Below are 25,355 nucleotides of genomic sequence, written 5' to 3' on the forward strand. Positions count from 1 at the left end.
GGCTACTTGGAAGAATCTCAAATATATTTGGATTTGTTTAACACATTTTTGGTTACTACATAATTCAATATGTGTTATTTCTTCATAGTTTTGATGTCTTCACTATTATTCTACAATGTAGAAAATAGTAATATTAAAGAAAAACCCTTGAATGAGTTGGTGTGTCCAAACGTTTGACTGGTACTGTATATATATATACTGTATATTATATATATACACTATCGTTCAAAAGTTTGGGGTCACTTATAATTGTCCTTGTTTTTGTACAGTGCAAACATTGTTAATGTTGTAAATTACTATTGTAGCTGGAAACGGCAGATTTTTTAATGGAATATCTACATAGGCGTACAGAGGACCATTATCAGCAACCATCACTTGTTGTGTTAGCTTATCCAAGTTTAGCATTTTAAAAGGCTAATTGATCATTGGAAAACCATTTTGCAATTATGTTAGCACAGCAGAAAACTGTTGTCCTCATTAAAGAAGCAATAAAATTGGCCTTCTTTAGACTAGTTGAGTATCTGGAGCATCAGCATTTGTGGGTTCGATCACAGGCTCAAAATGGCCAGAAACAAAGCACTTTCTTCTGAAACTCGTCAATCTATTCTTGTTCTGAGAAATGAAGGCTATTGTAAGCGAGAAATTGCCAAGAAACTGAAAATCTGGTACAACGCTGTGTACTACTAGCTTCACAGAACAGCGCAAACGGGCTCTAACCAGAATAGAAATAGGAGTGGGAGGCCCCGGTGCACAACTGAGCAAGAGGACAAGTACATTAGAGTGTCTAGTTTCAGAAACAGACGCCTCACATGTCTTCAACTGGCAGCTTCATTAAATAGTACCCACAAAACACCAGTCTCAACATCAACAGTGAAGAGACGACTCCGGGAGGCTGGCCTTCTAGGCAGTGTTCCTCTGTCCAGTGTCTGTGTTATTTTGCGTAAATACTAAAATACTGGTTGGATTGAATCGAGCCAATAATCTTAATTTTCAAGGTGATGATTGCACTTTTCTTCACAACACCTCAATGTGTCCACATTTAAAATATATTTTTCGCTGGGATTTTGGGGGGATTCGAACTTACACATATATATTTTTAAATCATATTTTGGGGCGTGGCGGTAACAATTTAACAGTGGTGACCCACCACTGCTAAATGAATACAGGGGAAACACAGATACGGTTGAGGGAATATAGGCCTGAGGGAATAAAGGGTGCAGGGAACAGACGTGTGAGGGGACATAGGGCTGAGGTAACATATATTGAGGGAACATAGGGCCCAGGGATCATAGATCACAGGGATCATAGACCACAGGGCTGAGGGAACACAGGTTGAGGGAACTTAGGGCCCAGGGAACATAGGAGTGAAAGAGAACATAGGGTGGACCCCCTTCTGCTCTGCTAGCCTTCCACTAGCCCTCTGTTAGCCCTCTGCTAGCCCTCCGCTAGCCTTCTGTTAGCCCTCTGCTAGCCCTCCACTAGCCCTCTGCTAGCCCTCCGCTAGCCCTCTGCCATCCCTCTGTTAGCCCTGCGCTAGCCCTCCGCTAGCCGTCTGCTAGCCCTCTGCTCTATGGTACAGGCCAGGGTTAACTTCATTACCATGCTGAGTGCCCGCGCCAGCAATGCCCAGCTGGCACCAGACATGCTCCCTGTCTTTAATGAGTCTGTGCCGTGGCCCCGGAGACAAAGAGCAGTGTGGGAACGTGCCGCCGGGCCTCATTCTCCCAGGACAGACTGCTCCTCTGTGCTCCTGGGTCACTCTGTTATAGCCCCGGCTCTGGAACACATCACAGCCTACTTTCTCCTAATTAGGGGCATCTCACAGAGATGGCCTAACGGGGAATGCTGGGATTCAGAGGGACTGAGTCCTTTCCCACACTGAGATGAGAGTATTGCTGTATTCAGGCCTTTTCAGTTTCCTTTAAAACAAATACTTGCTCAGTGGTAACCAATCAGACCCAGAAATGTGTTGCATGTCTAGGAGTAGAACATTTGTTGTAAATTCTGAGAATAGAGACATTTTACTCCTTACTCTTATGGGTAAAAATAAAAGCTATGCATGAAGCATCTTTAGTCCCACGTAGTCGACAGTTTAGGAGACCTCATGAGCTATGCTAACCAGCAGGTGTCTTGATAGAAAAACGCAGAGTCAGTGGTTCCTGAGCCACATGCAATTGCTTTCGAGTTGTTGATAGAATGTTTTGATATTTATTTTTTGATGATCAATCAATTAATAATCTAGACCTCTTGCGCTTTTGACAATGATTTCACATGAGGCCTATTTCACATAACATGCCTAAATACGTCTAACCAGTAGGCTAGTGAATAAACATATCTTTCTTTGTATTATTTAATTACTGTATTATTTATTTACATCATGTTATTTCAAGGCCCTTTGGAGCGCAGCATCATGTTATTAAAGAATATGCCTACACATGCCTATAAATTGGGAAATTGAAGGCATCTAGGGGATTATGTTAACTTTGATTGTGTTCAACATTATCGGCAAGTGACTTGATGCCAAAGCTGTTAAAACAGTAATATTTGTAAAAAAAATATTTTAAAAATCCTCTATTAACAACCATCAGAATTGGTCAAAAATATATATGTTACGCGGGGTGGCACATCGGTCTGAGGCACTGCGTCACAGTGCTGGAGGTATCATTACAGCTGGCCGTGATCACAGCTGGCCGTGATCAGGAGTCCCGTAGGGCGGCACACAATTGGCCCAGCATCGTCCGGGTTAGGGGAGGGTTTGGTCGGGGAGCCTTACGCCTTACTTGTCTCATTGCGCTCTAGCAACTCATTGTGGCGGGCCGGGTGCCTGCAGGCTGACCTCTGTCATCAGTTGGATGGTGTTTCCTCTGACACATTGGTGCAGCTGGTTTCGGGTTAAGTGGGCAAGCGTTAAGAAGCGCGATTTGGCGGGTCATGTTTCAGAGGACGCGTGACTCGACCTTTGCTGCCCGTCTGGGAGTTGCAGCGATGAGACAAGATCGAAATTGGGGGTAAAATACAAACCAAAAACGATATATATGTGGTTATGCATGTCAACATATTAGGCAATAATTAAGAATAGGCAAAGTGATCGTGTCAGATGAAAATTCTGTCATTCGTTTTATCAATGCAACATTTGATTCACAGTCACTTTAAACGTGGTTGTCTGAAGCGTACTATAGAAATCACACCTGGCCATGCCTCATCGCGATTGGTTATTCCCCACCATTTGCAACAATGTCAATGAGCTTCATCACTATCTTCCCTGTGCGGTACCTCAAACTGTCGTGATTACCAGCGGAGAGCAACTTTAATGACGCAACTTTTATTACCTCTGAAAGAGGATCTTAAATAACTCTCACGCACATCCTGGTTTAAAAAAAAAGAAGGCCACTTGTCTTTCGCTACTAGCACTGATTCTGCTGATAAAAACTTTGTTGGGGGAAAATGTACTTGATTATGATTGTGATGTGTTGTCTCACCTAGCTATCTTAAGACATTTGCACTAACTGTAAGTTGCTCTGAATAAGAGCGTCTGCTAAATTACTAAAATGTAAATGCAAAATGTATGAGTTGATTTGACATCTAGATCAGAGTTTGTCTGTGCAGGGTAACATCATCCTAAAAGCTGGAGGTTTTTTGTTGTTGTCTTAAAACAGGCTTTAACAGGATTACTAGGACCTTTTCTGAGATGCTTTGTCGATATGTATGTCAATTTGTCGATATGTATTGAAAATGAAAATGAAATGTTTGAAGGAAAGAAACGCTTTTTATAAAAATAGCCAAAGCAAAGAACAAGTTCGACTGCAAATTTCCTCTGAATGTAGGGTTATCCAACCTCTTGCCAGAGTGGAAAACACAAGGTCATATACATAACCTACATGTGTTGCCTCATCCAGGCTGTGTAATGAGGAGAATTACCCTGCATATGTATATGAGACAAAAACCAGTAGGGTAGATCACATGTCATTTGATAGGTCTTAGGGGCAGCCAGCCTGTCCACTGCTGTTTACCAATAACACTCCCTGTCTCTCGTCTACATGTACAGACACAGACACAAAGGCATATTATATATAACACACACACACATGCTTGAATGTACACACAAAGCTGTACATGTACAGACATGCATAAATCCACATTTTGATATCCTGTGACTGTTGTGCCTGGTTGTCTGATGCAGTGCTGTGTGTCTCTCCTCAGATTCTAAAGGCTTGTCAAACCCAGGCGAGGTGGAGGCTTTGAGAGAGAAGGTCTACGCCTCTCTGGAGGCCTACTGCAAACAGAAATACCCGGATCAGCCTGGCAGGTACGGATACATGCACCTCCCTCCATAAACTAAGCTTCCCCTAATGTAAATTGTTGTAGTACTGGAGACGGTCTCGAGTCCGGTCTCGAGACTACATATTGAGAGTATTGGTCTTGTCTTGGTGTCCAATAAATTTGTAGTCAGTCTTGACTCGGTCTCGGACAGTGAAGACTTCCTGAGACCAGCAGAGACCAGTGGAGTAAAACAATTCAGTTAGCGCATTAAAACCGCTTCGCCAGGCCAAGTATACACACTTTCTTAAAACATGAATATCTTAACAGCCGTATCTATTATAGACATGTTTGCGTATTGGCGAGTGCACTTTTTGTAAAACACAAAGTGCCAGTGGTGTAGCGGAGGATATACACTGGTATAAACTGTATACCCCCTTTTTTTCGGTGGGCATTGCGCACACTCACTTCTCCCTACTGATGCGTATCAAAGTAGTGTAGTGGAGGTAAATGACTTATCAATTATGTAGAACAATAGAGAAATCATGCACAAAGTAGCCTACACAATCGCAAAGCATGTGAAATATATTCACACGCGTGCCGCACACAGCCTAAGTTTCAGTGGATCATCCGCAGACAGCAGGAGTGTGCAGCTCTCAGCTGGTTGTGGCATGGAGCAGCTCACAGAAGAATGACATCAGTAGCTGGTAGGGTAGGTAAGATGTTTAAACGTATGATATCTGCCAGTAAATACTAACTAAGGCAACAATGGGTATGCAAACCAGGTATTGAAAAAATGTATCCTATTTCTGATGCGCATTGTTTGTATCAGGACGTAGACATGGATGGGCCTGGGTTGATACAGGCCCAACCACTGGGGAGCCAGGCCCCGGCAGGCCTACCCAATCAGATTTATGTGGTTTAAGCATTGTTGTGGACTTAGACCATCAAATGTTTGTCTTTTCTCGAATAAAAAAAGTGTGATTTTAAGAAAAATACGAAAAACATATGGAAACATAGGATTATTCACATAGGGTGCCTTTCCTTCACTGGGCGGGCCGTTTAGGAGAGTATACTTCTCCAGGCACCATTACACCACTGCAGAGGGCTGATGGAAAGAAAGCAGTCACGCACAGCATGATGTTAAAGGATAAGCCGTTCATAAACTCGTAACATAATGTAATGAGCCAGTAGGTCCCAATCATAAGAATACAAAAACACAACCATTAAGCATTTCCCAAATGAAATGTACAACTATTACTTCCTATTGCAAAAAAAAACATTTCACGTTTAGCACACAAAGTAACCAGTGACCTAAAGTTTAAAGTGGAACTGACAGCGATTTAACTACTTTGATGATATGAAACAAACAGACAATCTTAATATCAATAAAAATATAAAATTCCCAGTTTATGCTAAAAAAAAAACTACTTTATAAGAGGGTTTAAAAATAAGTTATATTTGACTCAACGTTCCATGACATACACTAAGGCACTGCTGGCAGAATAGATGGATGCAGTTCAATACATGACTAATATAATTCACCAATACATTTCTTGGTAGTCTAATAACTATTACTATCAGGTTGTAAATCACAGCTGGCCTGGTACATTGTTTGCTGCCTCCATTCGGGATGCACTGTTTCAGTTTCAATTACTCAATATTCTGGACAAATACGGACGAATGTAACTAAGGCTGGGAATGTCCATACAATCAAACTAGCAAGAGCAATGATCACAAGTCAGCCATAACGTGGCTAATAGGCTAGTATACGTATATTTATATACTTATGTAGCAAGTTAAAAACACTGAACCTAATGTTAGCTGGCTAGCTGCTAGGAGGATGACATGTCATGCCATTGGAGGGTGAGTGACTGACTTTTCCCCTCATATCGTTTTTTGGTGGCTACACAGCTAGAGATGCAGGTGTCATTTTATTAGCTAGCAATAACTTAAACGACTATTATACAGTTAGCATATCTCTTGTGTTCGCAAATGCACTCTGGCTATCTACTCCGATTTCAGAGGACTCTCATCTGAGTGTGCCAGAGCGCAGAACAACTGATGAATTTACGAACGAGTAACACCTGCTGAATATTACTGGTGTCAGTAAACGGTGGCAAAAAAAAGTTATAGTTAGTCAAGAACAGCCTAACCAGCTCTGCTACGGCAAGTAAAATGGTCAGAGTGAGGTGTTCTCTCATTTGTGTCTGGACGTAGCGAGCTGGCAAGCTAGCCTACTTTATCCAGTTAGCTTGGGTGCTTGGTTGGGACAAGCATGCATTGGCAGGCGCACTGCAGAAGGACGAGGAGGACACAATTCCCCATCGTTTTCAGTGCAATTTTGACAGCCAAGTAGCTGAAAAAGTTTGAGAAGGTTCATCTAATGCCTGTAAACACTCAGTCCAGTTCAAAGTGAATGATGGCAGGCCCGTGTGGGAAATGGCTTGTTTTTATAAAGGTCTATTGTAGCTCTGGTTGGCTATAGCGCACCGGTTTGTATAGACTCCAGTCCTGTACAAGACAAAAGGTTACAAAAAAAGAAGTTTTTTCCCCAATTGGTAGTTACAGTCTTGTCCCATCGCTGCAACTCCCGTACGGACTCGGGAGAGGCAAAGGTCGAGAGCCGTGCGTCCTCCAAAACACAATACAGCCAAGCTGCTTCTTGACAGTGTCTGCTTAACCCGGAAGCCAGCCGCACCAATGTGTCAGAGGAAACACCATACACCTGGCAACCGTGTCGGCCCGCCACAGGAGTCGCTAGAGCGCAATGGGACAAGAACATCCCTGCCGGCCAAACCCTCCCCTAACCCAGACGATGCTGGGCCAATTGCGCACCACCCCATGGGTCTCCCGGTCGCGACCGGCTGCGACAGAGTCTGGACTCGAACCAGGATCTCTAGTGCCTCAGACCACTACGCCACTCGGGAGGGCCCAAGACAGATGTTTTTATTCACTTTCATTTACTGCAGTGTCTATTAATTGTCCAAACGCACAGCCACTTTCCCACTCTATATTGCTATAGAATTTTGACAATTGCCCTAGTATAAATAATTCCCAAACATTCTAATGTCACGTTTACTCCCCATCCCCCTCTCTGGCACTCGTTGTCACCAGTTTTCTCATTATTACGCACTTCTGTCACCATCGTTACGTGCACCTGCGCCTCATAAGACTCACCTGGACTCCATCACCTTCCTGATTACCTCCCCTATATCTGTCACTCCTTTTGGTTCTTTCCTGAGGCGTTATTGATTCTGTTCATGTGTTTTATGTCTGTACGCTATTCGTATGTCTTGTTTTTTTTCTGTTATTTATTAAATTCACTCCCTGTATTTGCTTCCCGACTCCTAGCGTACTCGTTACATCTAAGAATTTATGAAAATGTAAAAATGACCATATCTAAGTGGTCGCTTGTCAGATAATTGTGTCATATTCTTTATGGGAGTGTTTATGAACAGATTTTTTGTAAGATTTCTTGTTGCTAAAATGCTGTCATTTCCACTCTAAATGCAAGAAAGTTTCACACACATAAGGTATTTTCAAAGAGATGGCTAGCAATAGCAAACGCGCTGCAATAAAAAACACAATTCCACTCACCCGGTGATGATCGTTTAAAACTCAATTCTTTAAATGGAGAAGCTAACAAATTAGCAACCATCCTCTTTGATAACGCCTGCTGCAGCCGCTGCAAACTAGCCGACAACAAAAACTAGCTAGCTAGACCGTGGGGAAACTACTGCTCGCTATTGCTCATTGATCTGTTGGCCTTCAAGAAGGCAGAGTTTCTATATGTTTTTGTAAAAAACAATCCCACTCACTAAGTCAAAATATGATTGGGTGATTCCACTGTCACTCCATAATTTTGCATAATACAGTTGAATGGCAGATGCCTTTATCTAGATTCTGATGCCCTAGCCAATGGCTGACTTAGCTAGCTAGATTTATCTCCCCAGAGACAGCAAAGAAAAATCATGATTGGGTCTTTATTTCCTCTTCAGTGTTAACCCTTTCCTTTCCAACAAAAACTAAAGATTAAATCAGAACATCATTGAAAATAATAATATCATTATCATTATTTTTTATTATAATCATTATTTTATAAATCCTTAGCCCTTCTCTGAAGGCATAGAAGGCCCATTGCTCCTCCACTGTGTTGGGTTAGTAATCATTTGTAGAGTGGCTCTATTTTCCTTCAGCATGCATTTATTCTGAATGTCTAAAGAATCCACATGTTGTTCTGAAATCTGAACACAGAAACTGGACATTTTAAACTCTTATTATGGTGGTGATTTGACAGAATAACAATCGTGGTCTTGAATTGGACTCGCATTTTTCTGGTCTCGGTCTTGACTTGGTGTCACACCCCTTGTCCCCCTCCCGGCTGTCTTCTTCTTGACTCAATTTGCTTCAGTCTTGGTCTTGAATCGGTCTCGCTTTATTTAGGTGGTCTCGAACACAACACTGCCAAATAGGTTATTGTTGAATTGTGACTGTCTGTGAAAAGTATAAAGGACCAGCCAGGCATATTTCGCAATATTTTAAAATACAAACGCAGGAAACATAGTTTGTAAAGTAAATGGCTATTGCTGTATAGAGCAGACATTGAAAATACTCTAATCTGTCATTTAGATATCCAAATTCTAAACGTAATTGAGTGAATAGTAGGCTATAGACTATCTTATTGGCACCATCGGAGAGCATCGGCCATCCGGTGAATGTGAATATTCACTCTTCATCATTGTTGGATCAGTGACACTTCAAAGTTTGTTTTTGGACAATAACTTCCTCCTCCAGGCTAGATGGACGTCATATTGTAGGCTATTTGTGTCTCCCCTTCTCGTAGGCCTATTATATTGATCAGACAACTTTGTTATTCATTGATCTGTTTGTCAATGTCAGCAGAACAGGCAACTGTAATTTTTGTGGTATTAACCCTTTAATCGTATTCTCAGCCGACTGGTAGAGAATATTTTGACAATGGATTTAGATGAAATGAAAAAATGATCTTGACTTGTTTTGATTGGTCAATTTCTCCAGCCTTCCTGCATTATAATGAACATAGTGTGTATCCTTTTGGGTTACTGCAGTTGTGGTACTGTGTTGTGGTACTGTGTTGTGGTACTGTGTTGTCGTACTGTGTTGTGGTACTGTGTTGTGGTACTGTGTTGTGGTACTGTGTTGTGGTACTGTGTTGTCGTACTGTGTTGTGGTACTGTGTTGTGGTACTGTGTTGTGGTACTGTGTTGTGGTACTGTGTTGTGGCACTCTTTGCCCACTGTAAAATAAGTAAAAATCAGTCACCAAAGATATGGGATTAAAGGCAGGAATTCAGTGTGTGAGGGATTAATTCTGCACCATTACTGTTAGTAAAGTCCTTGAAAGTAGGAATCTGAAGATAAATAGTTAAAAATGGAAAAATGCTCAAAAGCAATAATTTGGAAAATAATTTGCTCAACCAGGCAGTTGATATGTCAGGAAAAAATTATGTTTGACTTAAAATAGGGTCAATAACCTTTTAATTAAAAATACTTATTTTGGTGAAAAATATAAATGAATTGTTGACAACTCAACATAAATTGGTTAAGCCACATTTCATGGCCCATTGGGTCAATTAATCAATATTCAGACTTAAGTTTGCCTATGAAATAATGCCTATAATAGTAACATTGCACTATACACCAATTTAAAACACATTAATTTCAATGTCATTGAATATTCATGTTTGGACATACAAAATTACCATAATTGTTCAAATTTGACAACAGTCCTCATTTAACAATGCTTACCTACCAATAAAAGCCATTACAGAAGACTTAAAGTAAGTTTTGTAATATAATATGGTATTGCTTTTCTCCTCTCAACCGCTTGGTAGAGCTGTTATTTCAAAAGAAACATTAAGTTGAAAATAAAATAACAATTGGAAGTTCTTATTTGAGTTGTTAGTAATATGAATTTGAGGTGAAATCATGTTTTTCAAGAAGAGGCAGTTAAAGGATTAAAATGATTCTGCTAATATCTCCAGTCATATAAACAGTGTAGTATAATTGCATGAGATGTGTTTATAAAAGGCCCAATTTTTCCCATGCATAGTAAGGAGAAGAAATGTATCTGATATAGCCTACTCTACGCCACTACACACTCAGCCAGGCATTGAAGGTCTTTCTTGCAAACAGTGATTAACTTCTATTATTAGCCTAAATTATGACTATTCAGTCTACTCATCACTTTAGGAATAACGTTAGTAGGCTCTTACATCAGTCTGCAAATGCGATGATGCATGGAATGCTTTATTATGAAGGTGCATTTTATGGTGAAAATTCACATCCCCAGACTTCAAATTCACGTGCCTCTTTCTTCTCTTTTTCTACCCCTCTGTCAGTGTGTTTGGCTGAAAGTGCACTGTCTGCTTTCTGTATTGTATCTGTAGACTACAGTATATGACAGATGTCTCAATTCTGTCATGGGCATCCCTTTCATGAATCACTGTACCTCAGCATATGAGACAACATCTTGTCTACATCCACCTCTTATTTTCTGTCACATTAATCACAGTTATATTGTGTCTTTGATGGGCTAGGTTTGCCAAGCTGTTGCTGCGGTTACCAGCCCTGCGTTCCATTGGTCTGAAGTGTCTGGAGCACCTGTTCTTTTTCAAGCTCATCGGGGACACGCCCATCGACACCTTCCTCATGGAGATGCTAGAGGCGCCCCACCAAATGACATAACTGCAGGCGGGGCGTCGCCCATGTTCCCCTCGCCCCCTCCGCCTCTAACCCCTCTGGATACGGAGGGTGGTCCTGCAAACCACTCCCCCTCGAGAGATTATGTGACATCATTGGATCTAGAGAAGTTCCCCTCTTTGATGTGTTTCAAAAAACAAGTTCAATGTCCATGGGTCTGTTTTATACACTGTATATATATATATATATATATATATATATATATGAACTCATGAGATGAATTGAAAGACAACAATGGACTGGTGATGAAACGGACCAAGGGGAAAGGAAGTGTTTTAAGCCATTGTTTTGTAATGTGAAACAACAACCAAGAAGATCAGGTGTTGAAGGTAGGTCTGTTTGCAGGTGTATTTTGAATTGTGGCGGTTTCATCAGCAGCGTAGGTTTTGGGAGAATCGTGTTTTGGACTTGTTGAAGAGAGCCGGGACTGCATGGGCTGTCCCTGGCTCTGTTCGGAAGCGTCTCACTTTCAGGACTAAGGGAGATTGGTCCGTTTGCAGGGGGGAGGAACGAGGCACGGTCTTGTCCGGTCCAATTCGTTCAGGTGCTGTGGAGTTTAATCCGGTCAGGTCCGGTTGGGTCTGTTTTGAGGTGTACTGTATGTGTTTTGGGAGAGAAGGACTCAAGAGGTGGGAACATGCAGATGAACAGTGCTCCACTCAGGTCCCTCAACCCAAACTCAGCCACTTCTCCATGTCTCCTTATTCTATTAGCACTGTGTGAACATGAGAGGAGGGATGCTACGTCGCTACGTCGCTACATCGGTCCAGTTTTCAGAGGCTCAGATAGCTTTAGTGACTGATTGGAGTGAACGCCTGCAGTATGGCCTCTTAGGTCCAGAGCTGGGTGACCTTCATGTGGCCTGAAAAAGCTTATCTCTGGCACTACTCATTCTGTTGTACTGTACTGACATTAGGGGCAGTGTGAATCTGTATTCACCCTCACATAAGCCCTATACTACATGTGCATTGCTGTGTGCTCTGGAAGGTTGGCACAGGAAGGCAAGGAAAGCAAACGGATGAGTTCTCATCGCTCTACGACAAGCATTGTTCCTTTTTCCTGTTAAGGTGACAGCAAAATTATGAAGAACAGGACAAATGGTTTGTAGGGAAATACTGTCAACGGAACGTTTTAAAGTGATGCCACGACTTTGTCATGTCATGTGTCCCTCCACCTCTGAGACCATTCGTTTCTGCTCCTTCTGTGAATTACAACACACCATAATCAACCTCCACACAGCAACCAAGCATGCTGTTCCTCACAGTGTAACCTAGCTTTAGAATGGCCTTTGACCTGTACAGGATATTTCAAAAGTATTGATGGTATTTGTAAAGAAATATATATTTAGCAAAATTTGCAATTACCTGTTTTCATCCCTCAAACTCTCAGTTCTCTACATCCCCCCCATGTCAAACAGCCCCATGTCAAACAGTTCATGGGAGAAGTGCTTCAATGCAGTCATGTTTATGGTGAGATGTTCTCTTATTTGGATTGTGGAGCCCATGCTCCTCCATTGCAAACTCTGGCCCAGACCGTCCACTCTGACAGGAGGATGTAGGCCTGGTGAAGAAACAGAGACCCTTGCCTGCTCCACTGCCCAGCCTCCCCTCACCCTCAGAGGAATCCACACCCTGCACTTCTCTGGACAACCCAGTTTCATTTAAGTCAAACTGAAATGTTAAATATGTAACATTATGTATAAATCTGCTATATGCCCATATTGCGCATTTTGTTCTTTCTATGCTGCAGCTGCTGCATAACTATGCATCAAGCATTTCTCCAAAGATTGTCCAGAGATAGTGCGGTTTCGTTGTTATTATAAAGGGGTGGTTAAACCCTGTCCCGAAGGACAGCAGACTGCTTTGGATTAACCATCAACTCTAGCAGAGCTTCAGGACCAAGTTCATCAGCCCCACATGATAGCAGACTAGAGAGACTTAAACAGAGGGGTTGACCAGCGGGAATAGGGAACTTGGTGGCTGTAGGAGAGCTGTGACTTCCCCCTAGTGGAAGAGATGCACAACTGCTACATTACTTGAATTTTGTACAAGTATTTAATCAGAAAAGGCACTTTTTCATGACATTGTCAATATTCATTTTCCTCTTTGGTCAGACAAAACCTCAATTGAATAAGTAGCAATAACCACAGCAGGATTGATTGACGAGTCCTTAGTCCAAATCTAGTTCATGTATTTTAGTGAGGTGGATGAATTTTCATTAGGTCTTATTTCAAACTATTCAGGAAACAGAGAAAGGACTGCCGTGTTCAGGCCAATTCTGTCGAAACAGTATTTTTATCTGGTCTAAATGGTAATTGTCAGTCAGGAAAAAACTACTGAAAATGAATTGGCTCATTGTTCAAATGATTCCAACTTAAAGCACTAGTAGAGGTAGTTCTCTGGAACATGAGGTCAAATCAGACTGGCACCCCAAATAAAAGTTCAGAAAAATAACCACATTTTGATGATTATCCAACTTTTAAAAAAATGTACACCTAATCTCCTCTCTTGCATATGATGTCTCCTTTTCTGAGCTTGATTGGGTTCATGTGATTTAAGCCCCAGGTATATATATAGTGTATGTAAAAGCCATACTCAGATGTGCAAGCTCACTCCCTCCTGCAGGAAATGGACTGATATGATTACTTAGGTAGAATAAATAGCTTAGAAAAATGCTTTATAAACCATAAAGCTCTATTTTGTCTATATGTATATGTGTATATATTTATAAATATATATAAATCCCTTCCGTACATTTGTCCAGTCAATTTTAGCAAGAGGGAGACAACTATTTCAGTTGAAACTATTCTGAGCCAGGACAGATTCCACCATGTTATACGCAGTAGTTTTTTGGTGTAAAAAAAATATAATCTGAGTTCTACCTTGATTCTCTAAAAGTCAACCAGCAGAATACCAGCAGCTCAAAGCCCTAAGAGAAGGTCCCTTGCCAACTAACAGCAGTTATATGTGGGACCTGAAAACAGCAAAAAACCTGGTGAATACACTCAAAATACACAAAAAGCCCTCCAAAATGGATTGTTGCTAAGCTACTTGTACATTCAACAATGTTATCAGGAGATGCTGACCTCATGACACGATCACTGCTTTCTTTGTTCCATAAACAGTAAAAAGTAATGGGGAAAAAAACACAAAAAAAATATATATTTTTGTACAAATGTAATTTCATCCCTTGCTTATGTACTCTGTTCCCCCCCTCCCTTTTCCTCGTGTGGGCTGTTGTATACATTGTTTTGAGTTAATGTTGATTTGAAATGGGGCAGGAAAAAAAATCTGACCATGTATGGTCAGGGTGAGGAGCGGTTGGCAATGACACCCTGATAACTGTCATCTATACTTTGTGGCTTTTTTGGCCTATCGTTACAAGATGGGATTGTCCTCTTTTAGATGGTTTATTTTTAGGGAGATGAAAAAAAAAGCATCTGTTCTTTGTGGGTTGTTATCGGATGTTCTTTCATGGAAAGAAAAAAATAAAAAAAATCTCAAATTAAAAACTTTCTTGATGCTCCTCGTCTTTGTGCTGTACTCTCTCCTAATAGGACATTACATTTACTGTCCTCAGTCAAAAGGTTACAGGGACTTTGTTGAGAAAGTGCCACTGACAACCACATTTTGTACATCTTTAAAAAAAAGAAGCTTTTTTATTAAGTCACAAGTTATAGCTGTCAAATGCAAATACATATTCACAAAATCCAGATTGACTAAACGCATATACAGAATTTCATGCAGCCCTTGATACCACTGCAGTGATAAGATAACCCAGAAAACAGGAGAGAGCAGGAAAAATGACCATTTGGGGAATGAACTACTAGCTGTTAAGACAAAGATAAAGAGAACGATACAGAAAGACAGCTCAAATATTACTTGTCTAACAAACAATACATATGTTGTAGTAATACAGTATGTACAGAATGGAGAGCACAAAATAAACAGGTATTTGGTCACTGCTATGAAATCACCGCCAAGTTGTGTTTAAATGTAATGACAGCCAGACACGGAGTTAGTACCAACTGAACGACAATGGACTGGAAGCATCTCCAAATTAAATATTCTAAAATAATCATTCAAATGAAAAACAGCCTCTTTAGCTTTCATTTCTTTCTTCACAAACATTACTTTGAATTATTACCTTCTTGAGTATAGCAGGATTGACTTGAAACCAGTAAATGCACTGGCAGTACAGGTACGTGCACCTTCGATGTAGGCTCTTGTCGATATACTTCACAACCCACCAACCATCTCACTGACTTGTCACGGTCCCATTTACATCCAATGTGAATTCTAAAAAGCATCAGTTGAGCTCCAACACTAATGTACAGAATCAGAATACATCTTGTAAAATGGAGAAGTGAGTTCAAAACAAGGCAGTGCTTGCTGTTTCAGAGCATAGTGTCGATATCAAACTAGAGAAACTGTCAGTTGAGTGACTTGTAGAGAAGTGGTTGAGGAAAATGCTGTTAACACTACAAACTCCTTGAAATAGACTATATGCCTCTGGAGGAAAACTCCCAACATGGCTATGGAAATCCCCCTGATGAGGACAGAAAACCTTTTAACCCTCCTTCAACACCTTTCGAGCTTTGAACAGATTCCTTTATAATAAATAGAACATAAAACCAATCTCAGGTGCTGCCATGCATGAGACTTTTTGTTTCAAAGCCTCTTGGAACTGACTGTTTAATTACCAATATTGGAAATATGACAGTTACCACTTATCTTTCAGCCTGGTTTTAGAGCCATCTGTGCTATCATGTCAACTCCATGTTTGGCAAGACAGCACGAACCAATCTGGGTCCTGGCTACTAATCTACTATATTCTAATGAGACTTACAGTTGGTCAAAGTGAGATGTCAGGCACCAATGAAAGTCCATTACTCTGAAGGAGAAAAAAACACCTGACATGGGGGATAGGAGTACTTACTTGAGGCCAATGCAATCTGGCTTGATTGGTAAAATATAAGATCAAAACGTGTATCAATACTAAGACACCTACAGAGATTAAATCATGAGATACCATATGACTACTTTCCTCATGAAGGACAAAAGTTGATGCTCGTATTTCAATTGAAACACAAACATCCAGCTCACAGTAACAGTAAGGCAGAGATGGTAGAGCATGTAAGGGCACAAGCAAGACCAAGTAGAGGGTTGTGGTGGTTTGGTTGGGGTTTGCTCTGGTTCTGGAGGAAGGGAAGGTATGTGGTTGTGGTGATGTTCTGAACTTGCATTCATTTTGTTCTTCCAGTTGAGGCTCAGTCCTCAAAGCATTCGGGCCCAGATTTCTCAGCAGAAAGTCCTCTTTTCCTCAAATGAAAAGTAAAAAAAAAATGAAAATAAAATAAGCATGCCCAGGATGCAGAGGCTTAACAGTCGCTCCTCCACAGTTTGATAGTTTTGTCGTTTTCTAGCGCCGCAGACGCAATGATGTTCTCTGTGGGGTGGCAGGCAGTAGAAATCACCACATCTAGACACAGAGGATGGGAGGGGAAAGAGAAAAGCAGAATTAAACAAAGATATTGTGAGTAACAGTGTGTTCAAACAGTGAGATTGCCACCATGTATGTCACCACAAAGTAAAAGTAATCTGTTCCATCAAGCTCTTGCCACGACTCTCCTCTACCTGTATGACCCTGTAGTTTCTGTACGATCTCCTTGGTCTGCAGGTTCCAGATGTACACCATGTTGTCCTCCGAGCCAGAGACAATCCACTGTGGGATGCAGAGCATAAGGAAGAGAAGGACACTTCAGAAGAAGCTATGGGTAAAAGCATACAAGTCATCTTCTTGAAAATCTATTTCTAAACATGCATGCAAGAGGGGATGGGGGGGGGTTTACCTTTCCACCTGTGACAGAGAAATTAGCAAATATGCAGTACTTCTCGTTTTTGTGGCCGGTGTATGTTTTCAAGCACTGGAATGAGAGGGGAAAACGTATTGAAAAGAACATGTAGAGAATTGAAACATTTCAATCAAGAGTATTCCTATGTTTGGATCAAATTGCAACAAGAGTGAGACATCTGACATACACACAAAAGGATGCAGACCACTTTTCAAATGAGTGGATTTAGCCATTTCAGCCACACGTGTTGCTGACAGGTGTATAAAATCGGGCACACAGCCATGCAATCTCCATAAACAAACACTGGCAGTAGAATGGCCTTACTGAAGAGCTCAGTGACTTTCAAAGTGGTACCGTAATAGGATGGCACCTTTTCAATAAGTCAGTTCGGCAAATTTCTGCTCTGCCTAGTGCTGCCCCGGTCAAATGTAAGTACTGTTATTGTGAAGTGGAAACAACTAGGAGCAACAGGCCAGACAAGCTCACAGAACAGGACCGCCGAGTGCTGAAGGGCGTAAACATTGTCTGTCCTCGGTTGCAACACCTCACTACAGAGTTTCAAACTGCAGAGTTCCAAACTTCCTCTGGAAGAAATGTCAGCACAATAACTGTTCGTCGGGAGCTTCATTAAATGGGTTTCCATGGCCAATCAGCCGCACACAAGCCTAAGATCACCATGCGCAATGCCAAGCGTCGGCTGGAGTGGTGTAAAGCTCGCCGCCATTGGACTCTGGAGCACTGGAAACTCATTCTCTGGAGTGATGAATCATGCTTCACCTTCTGTCAGTCCGACGGACAAATTTGGGTTTGACGGATGCCAGAAGAACGCTACCTGCCCCAACGCAGACCCAACTGTAAAGTTTGGTGGAAGAGACATAATGCTCTGGGGCTCTTTTTCATGGTTCGGGCTAGGCCCCTTAGTTCCAGTGAAGGAAAATCTTAACGCTACAGCAATGACATTCTAGACAATTCTGTGCTTCCAACTAGGTGGCAACAGTTTGGGGAAGGGTCTTTCCTGTTTCAGCATGACAATGCCTCCATGCACAAAGTAAGGTCCAGAGGAACTTGACTGGCCTGCACAGAGACCTCAACTCCATCGAACAACGTTGGGATGAATTTGAACCTCGACTGCGAGCCAGGCCTCGACGCCCAACATCACTGCCCGACCTCACTAATGCCCGTAGCTAAATGGAAGCAAGTCCCCGCAGCAATGTACCAACATCTAGTAGAAAGACTTCCATAAGAATGGAGGCTGTTATATCAGCAAAGGGGGGGGCAACTCCATATTAATGGCAAGGATTTTGGGATGAGAAGTTTGACAAGCGGGTGTCCACATACTTTTGTCCATGTAGTGCATCTCACCTTTCCTTTGCTGTAGTCCCAAAGCTTCAGGGTGCTGAAAAACAAAAACAAACCACTGTTACAAGACAGAATCCCAAAATAAACAATAGTGAATAATTCATTTGCATCTATGAGTGATGAAGAAGCCTTTCTTTATAGATTTGCTTGAGCGTTCCTTCCCATTGAAATGAAACTCCTTGGTCTAGTGGTACTGGACAGTGTAATAGGTCCCCCTACTGGTGCAATACTGCATGACAAGACTGTGGTACTGGACATGTCACAGCCTACTACATTTGAGGGAAAGTGACAGTGCTCTACAGTCTACTACTCACTTGTCCAATGTGGCAGCCAGGATGTATTTTCCGTTTGGTGAGAACTTCACAAATGACACGGGGGGGTTGTCATCATCTGCACAAGACAGAAAAATTAAGAATTTACTCCCAGAAAAATACTATAAAATGTGATATTTCCTATATGACACAGATGAGACAATTCTGGCTGGTGAAGCTTACCAATTAGTGTTTTCAGACACTGTCCTGATGCGGTGTCCCAGATCCGGCTATGGACAGACAAGAGATAAAACATTATCAGTTTCATACATTTCTCCACCAATATCACAATTGATATAATGATTTAATACATTCAAATAATACTCCTCATAACATTCCTCATATTTATGTTACATTGGCCATCATATAAACTCAGACGTTCTCTCAGGTCATCAAGTTACTCTTACAGGCATTTTGTGAGTCAATATCTTTGCCAAGTACATTCAACAAAACAGGAGAAAAAGTGTTCATTTCCCTCACCAGAGGCCATCGTAGCTGCTGGACACAATCAGTGAGCCATCTCTGTTGAAATGGACCTGTACGGCAATATAGATCAGAGATCTGTTCACACTTACCAGAGGGTGTGATAATCAACTACTACATGCTCATAAGCAGAAAACCTATTATATGAATGTTGAATGTTTATAAGATTCATATAAGGGGTCCCCGTGCACAGATGGGTGCAGTACTTACAGCAGAGACGGGGTCGGAGTGGGCCGGCAGGGTCTTCAAGCATTTGCCAGTTTTTACATCCCATATCCGCACGCTCTCGTCAAACTAGAAGAGAACAATTCATGTTAGCACACAACTATGCAACAAATATTCATAACTCCTTCATGGAAATCAGGGTTGGCAATAACATTTTCTATGTAAACATATACAATAGGAATTCTGCATTAGTGTATTAGTAGGTAGGACTCACCGATCCAGACACGATGAGATTAGACTGGGGGTTGAAGTTGCAGCAGAAGACATAGTTGCTGTGGCCTTTCAACGTCTTCAAGCATTTACCCTGCAATAAGGAAAGGATTGGGTTTAAATTAAACATGTTCATGGTATGAGCTCATTATGGTCGATCGAGCATCCACGGCATAGAGGGCCCCGAATCAGCGATTATGACGTATTTGCAGAGGAAGCTGTTAGAGCAATGACATGCTAGCTGTTCCGGGAGAGACTTCCAGTCATTCTAACGCTAGATAGCATGGGCTCGCGAAACCACCTCTAACTTCCCTCATACTGGACGCAGAGACATACAAATGGTATCCAGGAGTTCATCTGACTCTGGGGAAAGAGAACGTCTCACACTACCCCTTTATTGACAGCATGACGTGGGTGAAAAATGAATCCGTAGGTGGTGTACATTTTTGAAGAGAGCCTTCAAAATGTTAATCTCGTCTTTGTGTCATAAATAATCCTTGGTTCCTGCCTGTGCTTGGTAAAGATATGAGAGAGGGCGACATGACCCCCCCCCAGGACCATCTGGCAGAACACCCAGAATATGTTCTATAAGTTAATATAGGAGACAGTGCCAGACACATGCAGGAACTAACCCTATGAACCATGCCCATGTTAAAAAAATGTGATTTTCTGGATTTTTATTTTAGATTCCGTCTCTCACAGTTGAAGTGTACCTATGATAAAACTTACAGACCTCTACATGCTTTGTAAGTAGGAAAACCTGCTAAATCGGCAGTGTATCAAATACTTGTTCTCCCCACTGTATATATATACATTTTTTTTTAAATAATTAAGCCAGGTCTCGAACCATCCCGTTCTGAGCTAATGACCCATCATTTTACATCAACAAACATTCTAATAAATGGATTTCATATACAGTGCCTTCAATATCTGCCAATTCATTTCCATCAATATTGCTGTTTATCATTTACTTTATGTAGCAGTAAGCGATAATGATAACTGCCTTCTGGGTAGACAAAGACTTTCTCCAAAACCTTCTCTATTAAATGTTAACAGAAAAGTAGGCTTACCTGGAATAATTATATCATTTTTATCAATCTGATGGGCTTTTGGTCTGTCATGCCATATGCAGCAGCAAAAACATCACTTGACCAGCACAATCCTCTCGCACTTAATTTTCTATTTTTTTTCCCAGACATCAAAAACGTTCTTCTGATGTCATTTAAGCATCGATATGGACTCAGAACACCCCATATCTATTGTTTCTGTATGAATAATTGTAATTGAGAGTGAAAAACATTTTTTTTTTTAATTATACAGAAAACGTGTCTATTTGAGAGCCAGGAAAACAATTGAGCAGCTTGCAACATGTTTGAAAATGTAAAAGGAGCTCCCATGCTAGAAAAGGTTGGAGACCCCTGCCTTAGAATATGCTCTTTCCAGTAGGTAATATAAATTTAAAACGTCTGACCGGCATGAACCTGGCTTTTTGGTAAGCTCCATTCCAGGGAGAGATTACTTTAAAACGAGATATTACAAATGTAAATAAATACGATACCAAAATAACGCTCTCTGCGCTTCCAGTGTTAAACTGCCGCAAACCAATTCTCCATTGTGGGACAAAGTGAAATACTTCTAGTACTATATTTCGGAGGAAAAAAACTACCCATCATTCCTCTCTTACCGAGCTGACGTCCCAGATCTTTAGAGTCTTGTCATCAGATGCTGAAACAAGTAGGTTGGAATCTGAGGACCAGGCGACATCCGAGATACCCTGCAGATGAGTGAAAGATCAACTTGGTTAGTCACACTAAAAGCACTCGCAGCAGTGAAAAAAATAGAGAATACTTTCAAGGCACTGTACATAATCACTACAAATAGTATAATGGAAACTTCAACTCACAAGTTTGTGTCCCGATATTGTTTTCTCAAACTTTCCATCGTAAGCTCCCCAAATTTTGATCAGTTTGTCAGCAGCTGTAAAACATATATTTCAAGGCAGGGTACTTTAGCCTTTTCAACTGAAATATAGTGTTATCGTGCAAGATTATCAGATCATTTACATTGAAAAGACATTGTATTTAAAGCAGAGATCTGCGACTGGAGAAATAGCACCACTGGCTGCCCCAGGTGCATTTCTTATTGTTTTGAGTAAATGTGAATACAGCCTGGTAGTAAAAAATGCATCGCAGTACATTCTCTGCTGTTCTGTCGCTCTTGCAATAATGTGCAATGATGTTCGGTGTTTGAAGTAACGTCTTTGTTTTAATATTGCAAACGGACGTGGCAGTTTCACTGCTATGGATCGCATCTTTAATGACATTTTATTGTAACAATTTGTAACAATTTGTGCATGCACCTATCATATCAGGCTTAATAGTAATATTCAGTAGACCTACTGTTGTAAGACCACCTAAAGCACTCATCATAAACTTACATGAACTGGCAAGCCACTCTCCACTGGGACTGAACTTGACAGACGAAACTGCTTTTGTGTGGCCGGCTAATGTGAATTTCAGGGTGTAGTTAGGCTTGACGGGTGCTGACTAAATAGGGGAAGAAAACAAACAAAACCACATTGGAACCGGAAAGTAATTCCGTTAATATCTGTAGATGCATTTAAGGCAATTTTCATTAAAAAAATGATTTGACACAATGAAAATAGCAGAGACACAGGACAACATATATATTTGGCTATTATATATTTTCAAGTATCAAGTGACAGGCCGTTAATCAACACAGGCCACAACGAACCAATGGGGTAGTAGCCTATCTGTACATCTCCAATGTAAGATATAGCTGCAAGCAGCAATGCCAGGGTTCAAGCTTTGGCCCCACCGCATAGAGTACCACTGTATGAGTCATAATACCCATAAAACCAAGAGGTCAAAGAGGGAAATGCTTCCAATTGTTTTAACACCATTAATTTGTCCCCATTGGAGATTTTGTATACAATTAAAATATGGTCTGTGTTTCGTGTAGGATTACCCTGGCATGACGTTTTCATAACTGTATAAATCTCTCCAGCTCTCGGACAAGGTGACTTTATCAATATATCCGCCTGTATTTACTCCCCAAAAATGAAATGCTAATTAGCTGTTAATGTGGATATCATAAAGAACTATAAATGCCATGATCTGGACGAGACTGCCAAATCAAGGCAAAGGTAAGAATCTTGGGATTAACTATCATATGTTAGCCAAATGTAGTAATGAATAGTTTTAAATTGACAATACCTGTTAGCAAAGGTGTCAGCTAGAGATGACATGCAGGAGCTTGCAGGGATTTGTAGTTTTGCATGATGTCTACTTTGATTTTAATTAGCATTTTCGATTCAGAGTAAACAGGGCCAAATATATTGATGAAAGTCACCTTGTCCGAGAGATTTATATGGTTATCAAAACAACACGCCAGGGTAAGACTACTCGAAACAGTCCTTATTTTAAGTGTTTTTAAAATCCCCTATGGGAAAAGGGAATGGTGGAAAAACGATTGGAAACATTTCCCTGTTCGATCGCTAGATTTACTGGGTATTATGACACCTCCACTGTGGGGCTATATGGTGCGACCTTGGTCCATAGACGCAATGTATCAACTTTTGTGCAGATCGATCATTCGGTGCTAGTAGCACTTTAAGTTCAAAATTCTAAATGACAGTTTATTAGGGAATCCCTAATAAATACAAACACAAAATGGCGGAATATCCATCATGACGGACCTTATGGGCCATTGAGGCAAATTTGTTCCTTGTGAGGAGAGGGACCAATGTACTGAATTTCAGGAGTCTATTTCAAACAAGGTGAGGGATCTGAGCTTTCAAAGTTTGCATTCTCAATCGTTTGTTATAGCTCCACCATGTGGCAAATTGACTCTTTGCTAAGCCTCGCCCAATAATGTTGGGTAACCAATCACAGCGCTCCAATAAATAGCAACTATTGTTGAGTCCAACACCTAGGACAGGCTCACGTTTAAATCGCATGAGTCAGTGAAGGCTACATTGAGTTTAAAAAAATAATTGTTATGTTTAAATGGCTAAATAATTTAACAGTGCACCAAGAGTACTTGCTACTGTGATTCCTGAAATGCAGAGCCTGTTGGGAGTATTTTTCTAATCCGAAATAAAACTTTTGTTACATTGTTTGTTAGATCAGCCGGTTAGCTAGCTCTCGGTCTCATTGACCACCAAAAGTTGCTAACGCTAGCTAGCCACTTAATCAGTTGTTTTCTAAAGATGTATGTTTGCTAATATAGCAATGTTATGAATACAACTAGAAGACATCAGGATATGATTTGAGAGCACAAACATTAGTTATCTCCAAAAGCGGTTGACTGCATGCTGACAGTGAATTCAGAGACTAGCTACACTAGAAACATGATTTTACCAGGTTCCTGTGAAGTAATGACAGTCCACCACAACATACCCAAGAGTTTACTGATTAGCAAGGGGTCGTCTGTGTTGAATTTCATTGTGTATTAGAAACACAGATTGAGATCATTGTGAGGAGATCTCACCAATGGTTAAATGGGGAATTGGGCTTCCAGGGATAATGTCTGAGGTTGCAACAGTAACCAAGGGGGGTGGGCTTAGAGAAGGATTAGCTGGCATGGCATTGAATAAGAGGGTGTGGCCCTTGGACCTTAACCATCATGCAAGGTTGTAACCTCCTAGGCCTTACCATCTCAAGGGAATTAGCTTTTTATCACAAAATTGACAGGGGGAAAAGAAGAATAATCAACCCCAAATACAATAGTGTTTCACCAGGCTTCGCTGTTTGGACCCATAGAAACATCAGTCGTATTAGGTCTAGCTTGAACCCATACCTTGCTCTGGCTGGCAGATGCAGATGATGTTTTAGTGGCCTCCGTTTCTGGTTTCTTCTCCTCTGTTGCCATGGCGATAGTGATGGAGCTGAGGGGGCAGGGGGATCAGTTAGTGAAAGCATGCTGGACAACCAGTCTACAAATGAGGAATGCAATTAGAAAGCAATGTTAATATATTATGTTAAGATGAAGATAATGTCAAGTGAAATGCAACGATAGGAAATTGTATAGGTCCAACACAAGACCAATGTAAGTTGCTACCCTGACAGCTAGGTTAACGTTAGCCTGTAGATGAAGATTACAATATTGGATATGATATTGAAACCTAGGTACAGTTATGTTAATAATGTAAATTACCACCACATAAACTAGCTAGCTTCCTATCCAGTCATGGCTGGCACCGTGTAGCTTAGCTTAGTAGTTAGTTAGTTTGCATGGTGAAATAGTAGAGATAGCTAGGTCTATGCTAGCAAGCTAGCTAGCTAACTGCCATTACAAGTAAACAAATGACCATGAGTTAGCAAGCTAGCCTAACATTAACCGCAGTTGTGGAAGCTAACGTTCAATAGCCCCACTATGGACAGACGCAGGGCCTGTCTTTCTAGCTAGCTAGCTAATGTTGTTTGCGAACACTCGTATGTCTTGTTGGTGAAAATGGTTTTAATCCAGGTATTGTATGAATCCTACCCTTCGAAAGATAAACTAGTTAATATGCCTAGCTAGTAAATGTGCGTTATTGCATATGCAATGTAAACTCTGCTAGCTAACGTTAGCTACTCCATTCAAACAAAACAATCAGGGATACTCACGGTAAGGCCCGATGTTAAACTGTAATTGCTCGGCCAACTATTTTCATTTAGGCACAAATCTGATCAACTGCACGAATATATTTAGCCTATAAATACGGTTGAATATATTTTCTCCCTAACTGATAAAGGGAAAATAAATCAAGGGCCAGTTCGTTTTAGTTTTGCCAGAGCTCAAGCGAGGAATGTGGTAGTGAAGACGCCCATTGCGCATGTGTGATTCTTCAAGAGCGCACAGTCAGAGAGGAAGGGAAGAGCCCAACTCCGCGGAAAATCGGTTTCCCTC

At 41.1% G+C, this 25,355-nt stretch overlaps 2 protein-coding genes across 6 annotated transcripts in view; one reads left to right on the forward strand and one right to left on the reverse strand.

Moving 5' to 3' along the window:
- Positions 1 to 14,525, forward strand: part of LOC115146915 (retinoic acid receptor RXR-alpha-A-like) — a 169,258-nt gene extending 154,733 nt beyond the window's left edge. For all 5 annotated transcript variants that reach the window (XM_065004809.1, XM_065004806.1, XM_065004807.1 and 2 more), the window contains 2 exons: positions 4,201 to 4,306; positions 10,838 to 14,525. In XM_065004809.1, coding sequence (XP_064860881.1) covers positions 4,201 to 4,306; positions 10,838 to 10,985 — 254 coding nt within the window. In that variant the 3' untranslated portion in view covers positions 10,986 to 14,525. The remainder of the gene's footprint in view (positions 1 to 4,200; positions 4,307 to 10,837) is intronic.
- Positions 14,526 to 14,638: 113 nt separating this feature from the next.
- Positions 14,639 to 25,296, reverse strand: LOC115101227 (WD repeat-containing protein 5). The gene is made up of 14 exons (XM_029620552.2): positions 25,073 to 25,296; positions 24,264 to 24,351; positions 21,880 to 21,988; positions 21,346 to 21,419; positions 21,127 to 21,216; positions 19,447 to 19,536; positions 19,218 to 19,301; positions 19,005 to 19,060; positions 18,708 to 18,754; positions 18,528 to 18,603; positions 18,217 to 18,250; positions 16,852 to 16,926; positions 16,637 to 16,724; positions 14,639 to 16,481 (listed from the first exon to the last, which is right to left on the reverse strand). Exons 2-14 carry the CDS (start codon positions 24,333 to 24,335, stop codon positions 16,381 to 16,383), a joined length of 996 nt encoding a protein of 331 aa, XP_029476412.1. The 5' UTR covers positions 24,336 to 24,351; positions 25,073 to 25,296; the 3' UTR covers positions 14,639 to 16,380.
- Positions 25,297 to 25,355: the final 59 nt, after the last annotated feature.

Source organism: Oncorhynchus nerka, linkage group LG19 (genome assembly GCF_034236695.1).
Source record: "Oncorhynchus nerka isolate Pitt River linkage group LG19, Oner_Uvic_2.0, whole genome shotgun sequence".
Classification (NCBI taxonomy): Eukaryota; Metazoa; Chordata; class Actinopteri; order Salmoniformes; family Salmonidae; genus Oncorhynchus; species Oncorhynchus nerka.